This window comes from Zootoca vivipara, chromosome 2 (genome assembly GCF_963506605.1).
Source record: "Zootoca vivipara chromosome 2, rZooViv1.1, whole genome shotgun sequence".
NCBI lineage: Eukaryota > Metazoa > Chordata > Lepidosauria > Squamata > Lacertidae > Zootoca > Zootoca vivipara.
The window spans coordinates 19,181,496-19,199,902 of NC_083277.1; the positions used below are offsets into that span (position 1 = coordinate 19,181,496).

General features: G+C 47.3%; 1 protein-coding gene across 1 annotated transcript in view; it reads left to right on the forward strand.

Annotated features, from left to right (window-relative positions):
- The window catches only part of PLXNB1 (plexin B1), a 136,585-nt gene that overhangs the window by 106,852 nt on the left and 11,326 nt on the right, over positions 1-18,407 (forward strand). Inside the window, 11 exon segments of the mRNA XM_060271238.1 lie at positions 889-1,065; positions 5,100-5,248; positions 6,664-6,764; positions 7,256-7,473; positions 9,134-9,312; positions 10,284-10,350; positions 11,901-12,047; positions 12,447-12,624; positions 13,882-13,985; positions 14,806-14,890; positions 17,472-17,638. Coding sequence (XP_060127221.1) covers positions 889-1,065; positions 5,100-5,248; positions 6,664-6,764; positions 7,256-7,473; positions 9,134-9,312; positions 10,284-10,350; positions 11,901-12,047; positions 12,447-12,624; positions 13,882-13,985; positions 14,806-14,890; positions 17,472-17,638 — 1,572 coding nt within the window.

Genomic DNA, 18,407 nt, shown 5'->3' on the forward strand with positions numbered 1-18,407 from the left:
GTCATGCAAAAAAGCACTGTCCTATGTAGGTCACAAGACCTTTAAAGTTATATCTGTGCCTGTAACGGCCCTTAACGATAGCACTATTTAATTTGGAAAGTGTTGCGGGATGCATTGATAATAAAGTAAATTGGCTCGGTTTGCATGCAGTGCCAAAACATGTTATAACGCGACTGGGATGGTTTCTGGGGCTGAGACTGTGGACACTTCGCTCCTCCAGTCCTGCTGCTGCTGCTGCTACGGTACTGCTGCGAGCTAAACCATGGTTTGGCATAGCATGTTGTCCAAACCCGGGCTCGTAGTTTGTCTCCTCTCATAGTTAACTGGCTTCAGCTTTTTCATATAGATTTTACCGTATGCTGTCATGTACAATTGATGTAAATCACTCTGGTATTTTTTTTATGAATAATAAACAGACAAAACGAGCCACAAGCTGTGAATGAAGAACAAGCCTTGTTTACAGGCTATGGTTTATTTGGACCGAGACAAAAAAAAAAGTCTGCGTTCAGACAACACGCTAAGGCAAACCATCACTTTGCTTCTCCATTCCTGCCACTGTTGTCAGCTAAACGGTGATATACAGTGGTACCTTGGGTTAAGAACTTAATTCGTTCTGGAGGTCCGTTCTTAACCTGAAACTGTTCTTAACCTAACCTTAACCGCTGTGCCGCTGTCGTGCGAGTTCTGTTCTCATCCTAAAGCAAAGTTCTTAGCCCGAGGTACTATTTCTGGGTTAGCGGAGTATGTAACCTGAAGCATCTGTAACCTGAGGTACCACTGTATATCAACACGAAACCGTGGTTTGGCTTGGCGTTGCGTGCAAACTGGGCCACTGAGCAATAAAAACAGCTTTGCCTTCACCTGACTGCCTCATTCTCTTTCCTCCAGGGGGAGAACCTGGACCTGGCCATCTCCAAAGAGGAGGTGAAAGCCATGATCGGAGTCGGCGTCTGCTCGGTCAAGACCCTGACGAAGAACCACCTCTATTGCGAACCCCCCGCCGAGCAACCAGCCCCTCTGCACCGGGCCAAGCGGGAGGGCACAGACTCTTTGCCAGAGTTCACAGTAAGGGGTGGATATTGGCAACGGGAAGAACTCGAACTGGGATGGGGAGCAGGGTGGACCGTGGGGGGAAAGGGAAGAGTTGGATGAGATGCGGGGAGGGGCACAGGGAACGCAGTGGGCGAAGGGGGGAATGCCTAGTGGAAGAGTTGCAGGGCTGGGAATTTGAACACAACAGGCCAGGACTGAGGAAAGGAAGGGAAAATAATTTCTTTAGAGTTCCATCTGTAAGGAACTCTTGCGGGCCTAAAAGAGGGTACATTGTGGGGGGGGGGAGTTGGATTGTTAGGTTTTTTTTCAAAAAAAAGTGGTTATTAATAGTCCATTTTGGGGTGTTGTTGGGAGTTGTGAGGGGTGGAGAGAGTGGGTATAAATGGTGCTCTTTTGTTCCCTCATGGCAGGCATGTCAAACCTGCGGCCCTCCAGATGTTTTGGCCTACAACTCCCATGATCCCTAGCTAGCAGGACCAGTGGTTGGGGAAGATGGGAATTGTAGTCCAAAACATCTGGAGGGCCGCAGGTTTGACATGCCTGCCTCATGGGATTAAAAGCAGTTGAGGTGGGTGGGTGGGATTTACTTCTTACAGAGGCTGTGGGAAGGAAGGGTGAAACACGCCCTCTGAGAACAACAGGTCCCTTATCTTCAAAGTGGGCCTTGTGGAGCCGCAAATTAGCAAAGCTGGAAGGAAAAAAAAAACCACAGCAGAGACCCTTTCTGCCTGCTTCACATCATGTAGCCAAACTTGTTAAAAACCTTTTGTTCACTTGGATAGATAAAATGCTGGTTTTATTTATATTTTGCCTTTGGATTTTTTTAGGTCAGCTTGTGTTTTTTTCAAGCTTCTGACTTTCCCCCGTCATTTTAACGTGTATATTTATGTAAATCGTGTTGAGCTGCTTCTTCTTCTTCTTCTTCTTCTTCTTCTTCTTCTTCTTCTTCTTCTTCTTCTTCTTCTTCTTCTTCTTCTTCTTCTTCTTCTTCTTCTATACAATTAGCGGTACACACATTCTGTAAAATAAAATAAAATCATGGTGGCAGACCCTAGCAAGAATACTCTTCTGTTATACCTCTTGCCCTGCAATAGTATTCTATCGATTTGTGGGCTGCTTCTTCAATTGCAGTTGGAAGTAAAATTTGACAAAAGTTTAATGATAAAAGTTTAAAAAGCAGCACAGCTTCTGAGCAGGAATGGCTATTTTTATCCAGCTCCCCTTTGCCAATCATTCCCCTAATATACTGTGGTGGATTGAGGATCTTGGCAGTAAAAAGCAGTTTGCAGGGATATCACATAAAGCTGTGGTTGCAAACATTTTTGGGTCACTGCCCCCCTTGGTTCCATAAACTCATCCCTTGTGCCCTTGACCCTACCCTATGAAGTGCATTGCTCAGGTTTGCACGACCCCTTAAGGATAGCAAGAGCACAATAGAATTCAAAACAGAAATAATCAATTGCACGTTTACTCAAAATCCAATTAAAATTATTTAGTTTAATTAATTCAACAAAAATGGATGGGTTTGATCCAGTGTCTTTTCTTTTTTTAAAAGCATTTTATTAAATTTTCCAATTAAACACATCTAACAAATAACAAAACGGAACAAACAACAACAAACACAACATAATAAACACAAAAAATTATTTCCCTCCCTCCCCCCAGTCGGTTTTTTTTGTCCATTCCTGTCTTACAGTTTCTTTATTCCTTCTATCTAAAGTCAATTCGTAGGATTTATTTCAGTCCTGCAAGTGTCTTTAAACTTCTACAGTTCTTTTCCATATAGTCCACAAATTTACTCCACTCCTTTTGGAACTTTGACTCTCCCTGGTTTCGGATCCTGCTAGTCAGTCTTGCTAATTCCGTATTGTTGTTGTTTAGTCGTTTAGTCGTGTCCGACTCTTCGTGACCCCATGGACCATAGCACGCCAGGCACTCCTGTCTTGCACTGCCTCCCGCAGTTTGGTCAAACTCATGTTCGTAGCTTCGAGAACACTGTCCAACCATCTTGTCCTCTGTCGTCCCCTTCTCCTAGTGCCCTCAATCTTTCCCAACATCAGGGTCTTTTCCAAGGATTCTTCTCTTCTCATGAGGTGGCCAAAGTATTGGAGCCTCAGCTTCACGATCTGTCCTTCCAGGGAGCACTCAGGGCTGATTTCCTTAAGAATTCCGTATAGTCCATCATTTTTGTCTGCCACTCTTCAATCGTCGGTAACTCCTGAGTCTTCCATTTTTGGGCTAATAAAGTTCTAGCCGCGGTTGTCGCATACATAAATAGTACTTGGTCTGATCCAGTGTCTTTTCAAAGTCCAAGACCCATTTACACCTCCAGGGGCCCCCTGCCATCCCCTCACCTCTTGGCAGTACCGTCCTCTTTGGAAACGAGTCCTCTTTGGGATGCTGGTGGTGCTGTGGTCTAAACCACTGAGCCCCTTGGGCTTGCCAATCAGAAGGCTGGCGGTTCAAATCTCTGCAACGGGGTGAGCTCCCATTGCTCTGTCCCAGCTCCTGCCAACCTAGCATTTTGAAAGCACACCAGTGCAAGTAGATAAATAGGTACCGCTGCAGTGTAGTGCAGTGAAGGTAAATGGTGTTTCCATGCGCTCTGGTTTCCATCACAGTGTCCCATTGCACCAAAAGCGGTTTAGTCATGCTGGCCACATGACCTGCAAAGCTGTCTGGACAAACGCCAGCTCCCTCTGCCTGAAAGCAAGATGAGTGCCACAACCCCAGAGTTGCCTTTCACTGGACTTAACCATCCAGGGGTCCTTTACCTTTACCTATACCTTTACCTCTTTGGAAACCACTGGCATAAAGTAACAGAGATAGAGCTGATAGGTACCTTCTTGGGATGATCACGAGAGAAGGTCCTCACTGTTCAGAGCCCAATCCAGCCTTTTCCTGTAGCCACACATAAGCAATCGCATGAGAAGGAACAGGCAGGGAGCATCTTGGCAGTCCCCTCTTCTTCCGGCACCTTAACTTTCTTCTGTGTACGGCCCTCCAGGAGCTTGAGGGTCGAAACTCTGAGGTGAGGAGCCACCTCTCCACTTTCCTCTTGCACTGCAGCGGGTTGGACTACATGACCCTTAGGGTCCCTTCCAACTCTATGATTCCTACTGAGCAGTCAGGTTTTTGTAATTGCGCAGGAATCATGGAGGCTCCCCACTTCGGGCCTTTGCCCTTAAGTGGGTGTGGAGGGTGCTGAAGTGGGTGAAAAACGATAATACGGGGGGGGGGGGCAGGATTCAGCAATGCACCCTCACGTCCCCTTGCATGCTTGCTTACATGCATGGAGACTATGCCAGAATAGCGTCAAACTAGCAACAACACACACCATGCTTTCTCCTTCCAGCACCAAGTTCTGGAGATCTTTGGTCTTCTGAGACACTGGGTCCACCTGGTGGGGAAAAACAGGAAATACTTAGAAACTGCCACTTTAGAATACTGTATTGGTATAATAGGGTCTGAGTCATTGTTTTTTGGCTCTATCTGAAAAGCTAGCCCATAAGGTATGCTTATCTGAAGGCATAACAACAAGCATTTTATTTTTCATGGGATGATTTATTTATTTTTAATGCATTAACGAAGGAACTGAGGTTTCAGTAACTTTAGCTTGGTAAAGCACAAAAAGTAAAAATTATTATAGCAGTAATATACATCCCATATCTTAAGCATCTCCAACAGCATCATTTGCTGAACCCCATGAAAAAGATAAAATGGTCAGTGATGATAAATCGTTTTGTTTATTTTTCTTCCATTTGGTTTCCTTGTTCAGATTGAACTATGTGCGATATTGAAAGATCGTGTCAGCCCACTATTATAATCCCTCCCAAATTTAGTAAATCTATGTGTGCAGATAGATGATAGATGATAGATAGATAGATAGATAGATAGATAGATAGATAGATAGATAGATAGATAGATAGATAATGATTTGGACAGACATCATAGAAATTGTAGCAGTAATAATAATATTAATAATGGAGGCTCCTCCTCCTCATCTTCACATGAAATCAGTTTTCCATCCTCTTGTCCTCCTGCAGGTTCAAATGGGCAACAACCAATTCCGCCTGGGCCGTGTGCAATATGACACAGAGAGTCAGCTGACCTTTCCTGTAGAGGCCCAGATTGGCTTGGGGGTTGTCGCCTCCTTTGTTGCTCTGATCGTCCTCATCATCGTCTTCATCTACAGGTGAGGAGGAAGGAGGGTGCTTGCCAGCCTGTCTGCAGGACCATGTTCCATAGGCCTAGCCTGGCACTGCAGTCTACATGCAAGAGAAGCCAGTTGGGTAGTGTGACCTGTTCTGTTTGTGGAAAAACAACAACACAGATTTTTTTGGGGGGGGGGGATAGAGTAAATTGGCACTGAAGCAGCAACTGCTTTCTGTAGGGACCTGCTCAGAGTTGCTTAGAGCAGTGGAAACCTTGGAGGTTTCTTTCTTCCTGTTTCCACACCAGAGATCATACTTAGCAGCTGGCAGGGGCTGATGGGAGTTGTGGTCCAAAATATCTGAAGGGCACCAGTTTCGGGAAAGTTGGTGATGGAGCTTTCAAAGAGCATCCCATGCATTATCTTGTTGCATCCCTTACAGCAACCCTGTAAGGCAGGAGCAAGGAAGATATTCTGCCTTTGGGCCAGATCCTCATCTCCCTGACTCCTGACAGATAAATCTAGACAGGTGGTCAGGGCCAGTCACCTGTCATCACTATGACAACAGGTGATGCTGCACTTTGAAGCCTCGATTGTTGGGACGTCAAAGTGCAGCATGGGGGGTAGGGTGGCCATACGTCCGGGGAAACCCAGACATGTCCTCTTTTGGGGGACCAACATGCCCATCCAAGCGGATTTTTTCATTTTAAAGGAAATGTCTGGGGTTTTTTGGCTTGGGCTGCTTGGCACACTGCGGCAGCTGCCAGCCCGAGCCAGGGAAAGAGGCCTGGGCTGGCAGTGGCTTGGTGGGGTGTTCACACAGAGCCCCCGGTCGTTCCACAGACTATTGACCTGGTGCCACCACGTCTATTCTCTTCCACTGCCACCAACAAGGTTTCCCCAGGACTTGTAACATATTAACAAAGATTCCAGTTTATTGTGAACGCAAACAAGTTTTAAATACTTTGAAACACTGTAATCCGATTCATTCTCTCTGTTTCTAACCCACTCTGACTCCTATGCCTGCCACCCACAAGAAACCAACCGAACTAACTGTCTCTCTATTTCCAACTGTCTTCCCCTCTGTCTAAACTTCTGGCTAAGCCTTTTAAAAGCAGGTAGGCTCCGCCTCTGGACTTTTCTATTGGTCTACCTATGAACCCTTTCTCTCCCCCTGTACAGACATTTCCAAAAGAACGGGCAAACGCCACACTCTGGCTGTCCTCTTTTTTTGCTCTTCAAGATAAAGCCTTTTTGTGCTGCGTCTGAGAATGTCCAAAAATGGCTTGAATGAAAATATCAGCCTAGCTGTACAGCTCGCTGTTTCCTTTTTGCACGGTTAATTTGGTTTTGTGGTTGCAAAACCCAGGGTGATTCTCTTGCACAGAAATAAAAAGCTACGCTGTGAGTAGAGGGGATTGACTTTGGCATATGTTGTTGATGGTTTTTCTTTCCAGGAGGAAGAGCAAGCAGGCCCTGAGGGATTACAAAAAAGTTCAGATCCAGCTGGAAAATCTGGAGACGAGTGTCCGGGACCGGTGCAAAAAAGAATTCACTGGTAAGAGGGGAGGAAGGAGCTTCCCCCTTGATCTGCCCCTGGAAATTCAGGTTCCCTTCTTCTTCCTTTTTCTATAATTTTTAATTAAATTTTCTTTTTTAAATTTTAGAACATTCATTTAAACAACCTTAAAATATTGATGACTTCCCTTCTTCTCTTTCCATGATTCATTTTACAAAACAGAAATCCCTGCATATTTTTATATAAACTAAACCATTCAGTATTCCACTATTATATCCTTCAAAACTTGTTTACACTGTTGGATTTATCTTAATGCTGCCCACATTTTCAAATAAACACAATTTTCAAGCCAGGGAGGGCTTGAAAAGACTCTTGTCTGATACGCTGGCAAGCAGCTGCCAACCAGAATAGATAATACTGGGCTGGACGGACCAATAGTCTGAGTTTATATAAGAAGGCTTCCTTTCATTTCCTGTTTCCCACACTCTTGTCCTCTTCCTCATCACCTGAGTTTTTTTCTTTCGTTGCAGACCTCATGACGGAGATGATGGACCTCACCAGCGACTTGGTTGGCACCGGGATCCCCTTCCTGGACTACAAGTCCTATGCAGAGCGTGTCTTCTTCCCAGGCCACCGCGAGTCGCCGCTGCAAAGGGACCTGGACGTGCCAGAATGCCGGAGGCAGACGGTCGAACAGGGCTTGGTGCAGCTCTCCAACCTCCTCAACAGTAAGCTCTTTCTCACCAAGGTATGTTTTCAGGAACAGATGCCTTCGTATTGAAGTAAAACAAAAATCACGCCTCTTGTAAATCTTCAAGGCAGGTCTCAGGCAGCACTAAGGAGGCTAAAGCCATGCTGCGGAACACAGCGCTTGTCCTTCAGAGCAAAAGCCCACTGTGTGCTGCTGCTCAACCTCAAGCTTCTACTTCTCACTATTGTGGGGTAAAATGAAAGCTAATTGGCAGTTTCTGCTGTAGGTTTAGAAAGGGATCAGAATGTGGGGCTATCATTCATTCGGGGAGAGGGGCATTGTTAGAGGGTGGCTCAGAGGGCCCAAGCCCTGGTTAGAATCATAGAATTGTAGAGTCTGAAGGGACACCAAGGGTCCTCTAGTCCAACCCCCTGCAATGCAGGCATCTCAACTAAAGTATCCATGACAGGTGGCCATCCAACCTCTGCTTAAAAACCTCCAAGGAAGGAGAGTCCACCACCTCCCGAGGGAGTCCATTCCACCGTCCCATCTAGTGTTGAACAGCTTTCACCAGGGGTCGGCAAAGTTTACTTCGCCTGGGTGGGCTCACTCCCGTGGAGATTGCTCCATGGACCGGATCGTGTCTGCGCAGATGCAATTTCTGGTGCTGCAGAAGTGAGTCCCCACTCCATGCTGTGCCGGTTTAGTGCAGCGCGTGGGGACTCGCTGAGCAGGCGGCTCGGCTCGGGGGCCGTTTAAACGACCCCCGTGTGCCACTTGTGGTTGCCAACCCCTGGCTTTTACCATCAGAAAGTTCTTCCTGATGTTTAGTCAGAATCTCCTTTCTTGTAACATGAAGCCATTGGTTTGAGTCCTACCCTCCAGAGCAGGAGAAAACAAACTTCCGAGTAACAGTCCTTGAGATATTTGAAGACGGCTGTCATATCTCTTCTCAGTCCCCTGTTTTCCAAGCTGTTTTGTTCACTGCCCACATGATGGAGGTGTTCATTTCAACACTTGAACTATCACTTGGTGTTGCAGGATGTCGGGGGCTGGACTGGGGAAGAATGGTTGCCCCTCGCCCCTTTTCTTTTGAACCTTCCCGAGAACAGGAGTGCAGTATAGATTCAGAACAGCGGTTTGCGGAAGGACATAGTTCAGAGACTGCAGAGGGTAAAAGCTGGGAAATACTGGTAGAAGAAACACTGGGGTAGAGACAGCTGGCAGGCTCAGTGTCTTTGGAGAGCATTCCTGAGCCCCCCTCCCCAAGCACTAGGCGTGCAGTGAGAGTAGCTGAACAGAAAGATCAGAGACAGAAAGCAGGGGTGACATACGATAAGAGAGACGAAGGGGGTTAGGCTTTGCTCAGAGCAACGCCATCATGGCATAGAGACTACATTCCTTTGTCTCTTCTCTGTGAATACCGAATAGATTATGTGGTAAGGACTCTTCATGTTATCTGCCACCGGGGAAGGGATAGGATTCCCTGAGCCTTGACACAGGAGTAGGGAGCTTCTTGTGCATTTCTGGCCCCTCTTGGCCTTTCCAAATTTAACCCCTTCCAGCTTCTAATCTCCACGGTTGTTGTTTTTATGGGAAAGTGAGGGCCAGCCTCTAAATTACGACCCATCAACCAGCTAAAATATCTCCTCCCCAACCAATCAGTTGTTTCCTAATGACAATTCTGTGTTTTTGTCCCCTCCTTCGATGCGCCCAGTTTATACACACCTTGGAGATCCAGCGCACTTTCTCCCCAAGGGACCGGGCCTACGTTGCGTCTCTTCTCACAGTCTCGCTGCACGGGAAACTCGAGTACTTCACAGACATCCTCAAGACCCTCCTGAATGACCTGGTGGAGCAGTATGTCGCCAAGAACCCCAAACTGATGCTGAGAAGGTGGGCAGGAGAGAGAGAGAGAGAGAGTCCGTCACTTTTTCTGGTGTTGACAGCCCCACTGCCCAACTTCATGATGTTTTAGGGGGGAAACTGAGTGCCCAGCATATCTCTGTGGGGAGGAGACGTAGAGAAGTGTTACTGCAGGCATGTCCAAAGTCCGTTTCAGGGGCCTAATTTGGCCCGCCGGTCAATTTAATCCAGCCCTCTTTGAAAAAAGTTTGGGCACCCCTGTGTTACTGTCTCTTTTGAGCTGTGAGATGGAAGCAGGGTGGATTTGATTTAAATCAGATCGATTTAAATCACTAGTCAGTAAGACTTGATTTCAATCTTCTTTTTTTACAGAAAGACTCATTCCTGCTGGTATAATCTTAATATTTACAACCAGATGAAGGTTTCGTTTTTGGAATAATGAATTTTCAGAGTAGTTTTTACAGCTATATCAAAAGTTACTGATTTGGTTATACTGTACTATTAGAAATACATAGACAGATAATTATGAAATTGTGGTGAGGTTTAATAAGTTAACTCGTTATATTTGGACAACTTTTCTGCTGTACTTTATTGGAAGGAGAAAAGTAACCATTTCCTTATTAACAATTTAAACAATTTATGTAACTAAAATAATAACATTGTAGCATGTGTTATCCATGTTTGTTAACTGATGTGGGCAAACAACTTTTTTAAAAAAACAAACTTAGACTTGAGTTTTAGCACACATGAAAAACTTAAAACAAATCCTTATTTCCTGATGAATAGCCTTTGGACTATAACGTAACTTAAATTGAAAACTATCTTTAGGAAGATTTTTCCTGCAAAAGCATTTTATTTTAAAAATCCAATTTAAATCGAAAAAATCCGTTAAAAATTTTTAAAAATCCAATTTAAATTTTAAAAAATCATTTTAAAAAATCATTGATTTTTATCCACTCTGGACAGAAGCCTGATAAATTTGGTTTCTCTTTCTCTTTCAGGACAGAGACGGTGGTGGAGAAGCTGCTGACAAACTGGATGTCCATCTGCCTATACACGTTCGTGAGGGTAAGACATCCTCCTAGTCATCCATGGGGAGAGGAGGTCAAGGTAGAGCTTGCATGTGCTGCTGGAACAGAGCTAGCCAAAATGGCCCCCTCCAGTTGGTGTTAGACTACAGTTCCCATCAGCCCTAGCTAGCATGGCCAACAGTCGGGGGATGATGGGAATATGAGGCCAACTGCGTCAGGAGAGCACTATGCTGCCAACTTCCTGTGCAGTTGGCCTGCTGTTGTCATCTGAATAACTTAATAAGGCCCATCCCCGTGAGATTGGGGACAACTGTCAAAATCTCTTGGCCTGCAGGGAGAAGCAAGAGCTTTATCCTGAGATAAAGGTGGCAAGATCAGGGGAACAGGATTCAGAGGTGTCCCTGGAGCAGGAACCCAACACATTAAAGCCCAGGCCATGTAAAGGTCGGCTGTCTTGACACACCAGGAACATTTGTCCTTCAGAACAGTGAAATGTGGATTGACACAACCCCTCCTTTGACAGTACTAGCATCTCGTCTAGGCTGAGACCCTGCCTGCCCGCAGACTGTCTCACCAGAGTAGTGCATGCTCTAGTTATCTCTCACTTGGACCACTGCAATGTGCTCTGTGGGGCCTTGGTCCAGTATACCTGAAGGAGCGTCTCCATTCGCATTGTTCTGCCCGGACACTGAGGTCCAGTGCCAAGGGCCTTCTGGTGGTTCCCTCGCTACGAGAAGCCAAGATACAGGGAACCAGGCAGAGGGCCTTCTCGGTAGTGGCACCCGCCCTGTGGAACGCCCTCACACCAGATGTCAAAAAGACCAGACTTTTAGGAGACATCTGAAGGCAGCCCTGTTTAGGGAAGCTTTTAATGTTTAATAGATTATTGTATTTTAATGTTTTGTTGGAAGCCGCCCAGAGTGGCTGGGGAAACCCAGCCAGAGGGGTGGGGTATAAATAATAAATTGTTGTTGTTGTTGTTGTTGTTGTTGTCTGAAACCAGATGCTTTCAAGCCAGCTGCTTGCTAAATCAGCTTTTACTCACACCTGCGAGCACACCGTGATCATTATTTATTATTATTAATTACATTTGTATACCTGCAGGTCTCAGGGCAGTGACAACATAAAATCACAATATAAAAAACACAATATACATAATAAATAAGAACAAAAACAAGCTCCCCAACACATTTTTAAAGGACATTGGTTGTCAAATCAGCCAAAGGCCTGGTTAAAGAGGAACATTTTTAACGTTTTAAAGAGGAACCGTGGCTCAGTGCTAACACTAATCAACTTTTTCAGACCTATCGCCCACCTTCAGCGCAAACGTGCATTTTGGGATTAATTCCTTAATTTTTTTTCACCCTGCATTTCAGCGGTGGTAACGCTGCTGGTGTGATCCACTTTAGGTAAAGCTAGGACCCACTGGTGGGTCTCAGCCCACCAGTTGACCCACTCAACCTGATTTGGTTAAATGTTTCCACCTGACCTGTTTCTGTCGTGAGATGGCCCAGAATGGCAGGTAGAAGCTCCCAGAGCTGCTGTGTTGTGTCTGATGAGGCGTTTTTTCCCCCATTTCTCCTCTAGGACTCTGTTGGAGAGCCTCTCTATATGCTCTTCCGGGGCATAAAGCACCAGGTGGATAAGGGGCCAGTGGACTGGGTGACGGGAAAGGCGAAGTACACCCTGAATGACAACCGCCTTCTCAGAGAAGACCTGGAATACCGCACACTGGTGAGAGCGACCAAAGTCCTGCTGGGGGGAGAGGCCCGCCTAGAACCACTCTCTCATTCAGTTAAACACTGGCTTCTCTGGCCACCCAAATGCATACCTCCTCTTCTGGCCCTCTGTCCTTTTCCTTCACAGAGCTAACAGTTCCAAGAGTTCCTTGGGAAGAGGAATGAACTGTTAAACCAATCGGAAAATTGTAGCTCTGGAAGTAGAATAGGGGGGTCTCCTAACAACTCTCAACACCCTTAACAAACTACAGCTCCCAGAATTCTTTGCGGTCTGTTCCTTTGCACCACAGCAGCACCGCCACTCATCTTTATAGTGCTTAGTCAGCGTTTGGGCCTCGAGAAACAAGTGGGGGCGAGTGGAGTCAGCTCATCTTTGCCCGCCTTGCTTTTGCAGACCTTGACAGCCTTGCCTCAAACTGGAAGCACGGTGGGAGGACCAGAGGGCTCCCAGGGGGTGTTGGTGAAGGGGCTGGATTGCGACACCATCACCCAAGTGAAGGAGAAGATTCTCGACCAGGTCTACAAAGGGACACCTTACTGCCACCGGCCAGACCCAGACACGCTTGACTTGGGTGAGTAGAATTCCAGGCAATGGAAGAAAGAGCGATTATGGTGGGACTCTGCTCTGCGGTATGGTACCCCAAATGGCCATCCACCTCTGCTCACCCCCCCACTTCTGAAACTCTGCCTCACTCCCCCCCCTTACTGTGCCTACATCCAGGCCGTTCTCTACCATCCTTGTCCCAGCTGTTGGCATCCAGGGGTCGAAAGGCCAGCTGGCTAGCCCCCAGCTGGATCGTCTCCTTCCAGCTGGCACGCTGGAAGATCCCTCGACCTCTGGTGCGTCATAAATCAGTGACCCAAGTCTGCGGACATGGGCACACTTTACTTAGCAGAGCAAAACTGCGCAACAAAAGAGGCTTGAAGCTTGTGGAGACATACTAGGAACTACGGATTTATTAATCATCAATCAGAACAGAGAAACATGTCGCCTCTCTCCTTGCCGTCTCTTCGGGGAGAGAGGTAAAAGCAAAAGCAACAACCCAGCAGAAGTTCCGCTTACGCCAGCAAACAGTGCTGGAATGTAAACAGACATGAGACAGTTAGTAATCCCGTATCTGCAACTAAAGGTGGAATGGAAATTCCCAACACCAGCATGGTTGGTAGGCAACGGCAAGCAGTGCTCCCCACCCACTTCCTCGTCAACCCAAGTCAGAGAAGCGGAAGTCACTGTGGGAGCTGGTCCCAAGGAGATGGACTATCTGGCTGTAAGACAGGGATGGAGGGAACCTGTGGCCACCCAACTGATGCTTCAACTTCAACTCCCATCATCCCTGACCATTGGCCGTGCCGACTGAGGCTGATGGGAGTTGGAGTCCAGCAGTCTGGAGGGCCACAGGTTTTCCTGTCCCTGCTGTGGGGAACATGATACATAGAGGAAGTGTCTCCCGCCCCCGTGCTCATTATGGGTTTGTAGCTGCCGCAGTGAAGTCTGGTCCATTAGGACGAAGGAGGCACAGCCAGACCAACCTTAGTCTCCCTTCTTCCAGCTTCCACCTGCCTGTTCTGCTTGCCAGCTTCCTCCTCCTCAGTCTCAGTGTTGTTCCTGTAAAACTAAGCAGGGAAGAGAAGGTTGGGGACAGAACTGGATCGGGCTGCACCTATTATTATTATTATTATTATTATTATTATTATTATTATTGATCTCCCTGCCTTCCTCTCTCCCCATCTGGGCACGAGCCACCTCTAAAAGCCGCTTGCCTCCACTTTGTGCTGTATTCCAACCTGGTTATCGATTTTTGTTTCCCCCTCGTTTCTGATGGTGCTAGAGTGGAGATCAGGTTTGGCTGGGCACCTCATCCTCTCCGATGAGGACGTGACTTCTGTTGTCCAGGGCACCTGGAAGCGTCTCAACACACTGCAACACTACAAGGTGAGGGAGAATTATTTGGGTGGCTACAGTGGGTGGCTTGGCTCAGTGCATGGGTTGCCTTGAGCTGTTTTTTCCCTAAGGACCTTTTTTGGAGCGCAATGGTTCTACAGATTCAGCCTCTTCTTGACCTCCAGGGTCTGGTGAAATAAAGGTCCTACTCCAGGGGTCCCCAGACTTACCGCGCGGCGGGCCGGTGCCCGCCGCGCCGACCGCGCAGTGGGCCGGAGGGCAGGGGAGTGCGCGCGCAGCGGGCCGGAGGGCGGGGGAGTGTGCGCCCGTGCGCATGCGCACACGCGCGGGGAAAAAATCGCCGAAAATCGCTTGTGCGCATGCGTATGGGCCTCCCCCGACCCGGAAGTGCACCAGAAATGACCTCTTCCGGGTCGGGAGAGGCCCATACGCATGCGCACAAAGGATTTTCAGCGATTTTTTGCCAGTTTTTTAGATCGTCGCTGCGCCGCGCGCCGTGAGAGCGGGCGGCGGCAGCGGGCGGCGGCGGTCGTCGCGGGCCGGATTGGAAGGCCGATTGGGCCGCATCCGGCCCGGGGGCCGTAGTTTGGGGACCCCTGTCCTACTCTGTGACAGGAGGTTGGGCTTCCTGGCCTTTTGGTCCTTTCCCACTTAAGATTCTGTGTTGTGCATCCTGCCATTGGTTTTGCTCCCCTATCCCATCCTGACTTTATGCAAATCCAGGGTTGTGATGAGCCACTACAGGATCCACCAGTAGGGGCTGCATGATGACATGATGACATTTTTATTATATAGAGAGAAAAGAGGAATGTGCGGTGCTGCCTAACTCAGTTTCCCCCTTCACTCTCAGGTACCCGATGGAGCCACTGTTGCTCTTGTCCCCCGTATGACCAAGCATCTTCCCAGGGAGAATCAGGACTATATCCCTGGAGAGAGTAAGTCACTCTAAAACTCTTGTTTAAATGTTGGAGGAAAATCTGGAGAAATGATCAGTGCCAGCTTGGGTGGGCAGAAGGTAAATCTCTGAATGCTTGTCAGTAGATTGGAAAATATTCTGACTGCCGGTTGTTTTAACAATAGCAACAACAGAAAGCCTCCCTCTTCCCCCTGTAAATTAAGCTGATGAAATGAAGAAAGCTTCTGGAGGAAACTAGGACTGGATTTTTGTAAGACAGGACTGTGAGCTCAGCTCTGATAAGTGGAACAGAGTCCCTCGGAAGGTGTTTACATACTATTTATACACAAAGCAGCACACGTAACTTTGGATAGAACTTCCCATTGCTTCGCCTGACCAGCTGAGGGCATAGGTGGGAAATACCCAAATCAGGCCACTGGTCCCATCACTTCCTGGCAAATAGAAGGGGAGGAAATGGAGGCAGTGAGAGATTTTACTTTCTTGGGCTCCTTGATCACTGCAGATGGTGACAGCAGTCACGAAATTAAAAGACGCCTGCTTCTTGGGAGAAAAGCAATGACAAACCTAGACAGCATCTTAAAAAGCAGAGACATCACCTTGCCGACAAAGGTCCGTATAGTTAAAGCTATGGTTTTCCCAGTAGTGATGTATGGAAGTGAGAGCTGGACCATAAAGAAGGCTGATCGCCGAAGAATTGATGCTTTTGAATTATGGTGCTGGAGGAGACTCTTGAGAGTCCCATGGACTGCAAGAAGATCAAACCTATCCATTCTGAAGGAAATCAGCCCTGAGTGCTCCCTGGAAGGACAGATCGTGAAGCTGAGGCTCCAATACTTTGGCCACCTCATGAGAAGAGAAGAATCCTTGGAAAAGACCTTGATGTTGGGAAAGATGGAGGGCACAAGGAGAAGGGGACGACAGAGGACGAGATGGTTGGACAGTGTTCTCGAAGCTACGAACATGAGTTTGACCAAACTGCGGGAGGCAGTGGAAGACAGGAGTGCCTGGCGTGCTATGGTCCATGGAGTCACGAGGAGTTGGACACGACTAAACGACTAAACAACAACCCAAATCAGGCATAGGCAAACTGTGGCCCTCCAGATGTTTGGGGCTACAATCCCCATCATCCCTAGCTAACAGGACCAGTGGTCAGAGATGATGGGAATTGTAGTCCCAAACATCTGGAGGGCCGCAGTTTGCCTATGCCTGACCCAAATCTTACAGACAGCTCCTCTTTCTGGGCTCTGAGCCCAGCACCCCAAGCCCACAGATAAGGACAACATCAAAGAAAGCCAATTAGCTTAATAGCAGAGCAAGTGAATATAAACATATATGAGCTCACTGCTGCAATAACCGCCTATTAATTGTGGGGTTATCTTGACTACCAAGATGGCATTTGCAGAGCTTCTGGAACAGTTCACCTTTGGTTCAACATAATTCTCTAAGCTTGGAAGTCTGCCTGCCCCTGGATCAGAGAGGCGAAAAAAGAAAAGGTCTGTCATTCGCTTGCAAGGATCTACAGTATATGGTGTGGTAGTCAGAGCATTGAGCGCATTAAGCACACCTGCATTCAAATCCGTTTGACCAGGAAGCTTTTGGGAGTGGCCGCCGAGACCACATAACACTGGCCATGAAAGACCTGCTGCAATGCGCTCTACATAGGGCTACCTTTGAAGGTAACCCAGAAACTACAACTAATCCAGAATGCGGCAGCTAGACTGGTGACTGGGAGTGGCCGCCAAGAGCACATAACACTGGTCTTGAAAGACCTTCATCAGCTCCCAGTACGTTTCCGAGCACAATTCAAAGTGTTGGTGCTGACCTTTAAAGCCCTAAATGGCCTCAGCCCAGTATACCTGAAGGAGTGTCTCCACCCCCATCGTTCTGCCCAGACACGGAGGCCCAGCTCCGAGGGCCTTCTGGCAGTTCCCTCACTGCGAGAAGCGAGGTTACAGGGAACCAGGCAGAAGGCCTTCTTGGTGGTGGCACCCACCCTGTGGAACACCCTCCCATCAGATGTCAAAGAAATAAACAACTATCTGACGCATAGCTGCCAAGTTTTCCCTTTTCTCACGAGGAAGCCTATTCAGCATAAGGGAAAATCCCTTAAAAAAAGGGATAACTTGGCAGCTATGATCTGACGTTTAGAAGACATCTGAAGGCAGCCCTGTTTAGGGAAGCTTTTAATGTTTGATGTTTTGTTGTGTTTTTAATATTTTGTTTGGAGCTGCCCTGAGTGGCTGGGGAAACCCAGCCAGATGGATGGGATATAAATAAATTGTTGTTGTTGTTGTTAGGGTCACTTTCTCTCTCTCTCTCTCTCTCTCTCTCTCTCTCTCTCTCTCTCTCTCTCTCTCTCACACACACACACACACACACACAAATACATACACACACACACACACACACACACACACACACACACACACACACACACACACAAAGGGATCTACCTCACAGGACTGTTGTAAGAATGAATGGCAGGCAGGAGCCATCTATGCCATCTTGGTACCTTTGGAGAAAAGACAGAATGAAAACATTTTAAAAGACAGATCCAAATTCTAAACATTTGTTGGTGTTTACCGGTTTGTGCATTACAGAGACCCCAATGCTGGAGGATGCTGATGAGGGTGGGATGAAGCTCTGGCACCTGGTGAAACCGACAGAGGAGCCTGAGCTGCCTAAACATCGGCGAGGGAGCGTCCGGGAGAGAGAGAGGGCCAAGGCTATTCCTGAGATCTATCTCACCCGCCTCCTCTCCATGAAGGTAAGAAGGAGCTCCCTGTTCTCCTCCTCCCATTCCCGGTATCCTTTCAGGCTGCAACCCTAGGCACGCTTTCCTGGGCATAAGCCCCAGTGGAAAAGCAGAGAAACTTTACCTCTGAGTAAGCATGCACAGAACTGCATTGCGACTTGGCATCGCTGACCCTGTTGCATCCTGGGACCTTGTCCCACGATGCCCTTGCTGAACCTACTTGGGGGAAAGGCAGTAATCTGGAAATGAAAATCACTGCTTTTCTATACACATTTTACATGGCTCCATCTGTCAATTCTGATGCATTTCACAATTTAGTGTTTGTTTTTCCATGATGCATTGATAATTTATGTATTACATATATAAGTTATCAGTAATTGCTATTATTTATTGATAATTGCTACTGTCATTGCTTATGGCGTGTAAAGCTCTGTCACTCATAAGCAAAGGCTTGGAGGAGGGGTACATTTTCCACAGAGGGTGCAAGAGGGAAAGAAGACCCCCCCCACTCCAGTGGTCTTCAGTTTCCGATTACAGTGGTACCTTGGTTTTCAAACGCCTTGGTACTCAGAAAACTTGGAACCCAAACACTGCAAGCCCGGAAGTAAGTGTTCCGGTTTGCGAAAAAATTTTGGAAGCCGAATGTGCTTTGAGTGTCACACTTCCGTTTTGAGTGTTATGCTGAGGTGTGTCTGTTTTTGCTATTTATTTTGCGTTTTTGTTTTTGCCGCTCTTATTTGTTTTGTTTTTGTGACTGTGTGGAACCCAGTTCAGCTGCTGA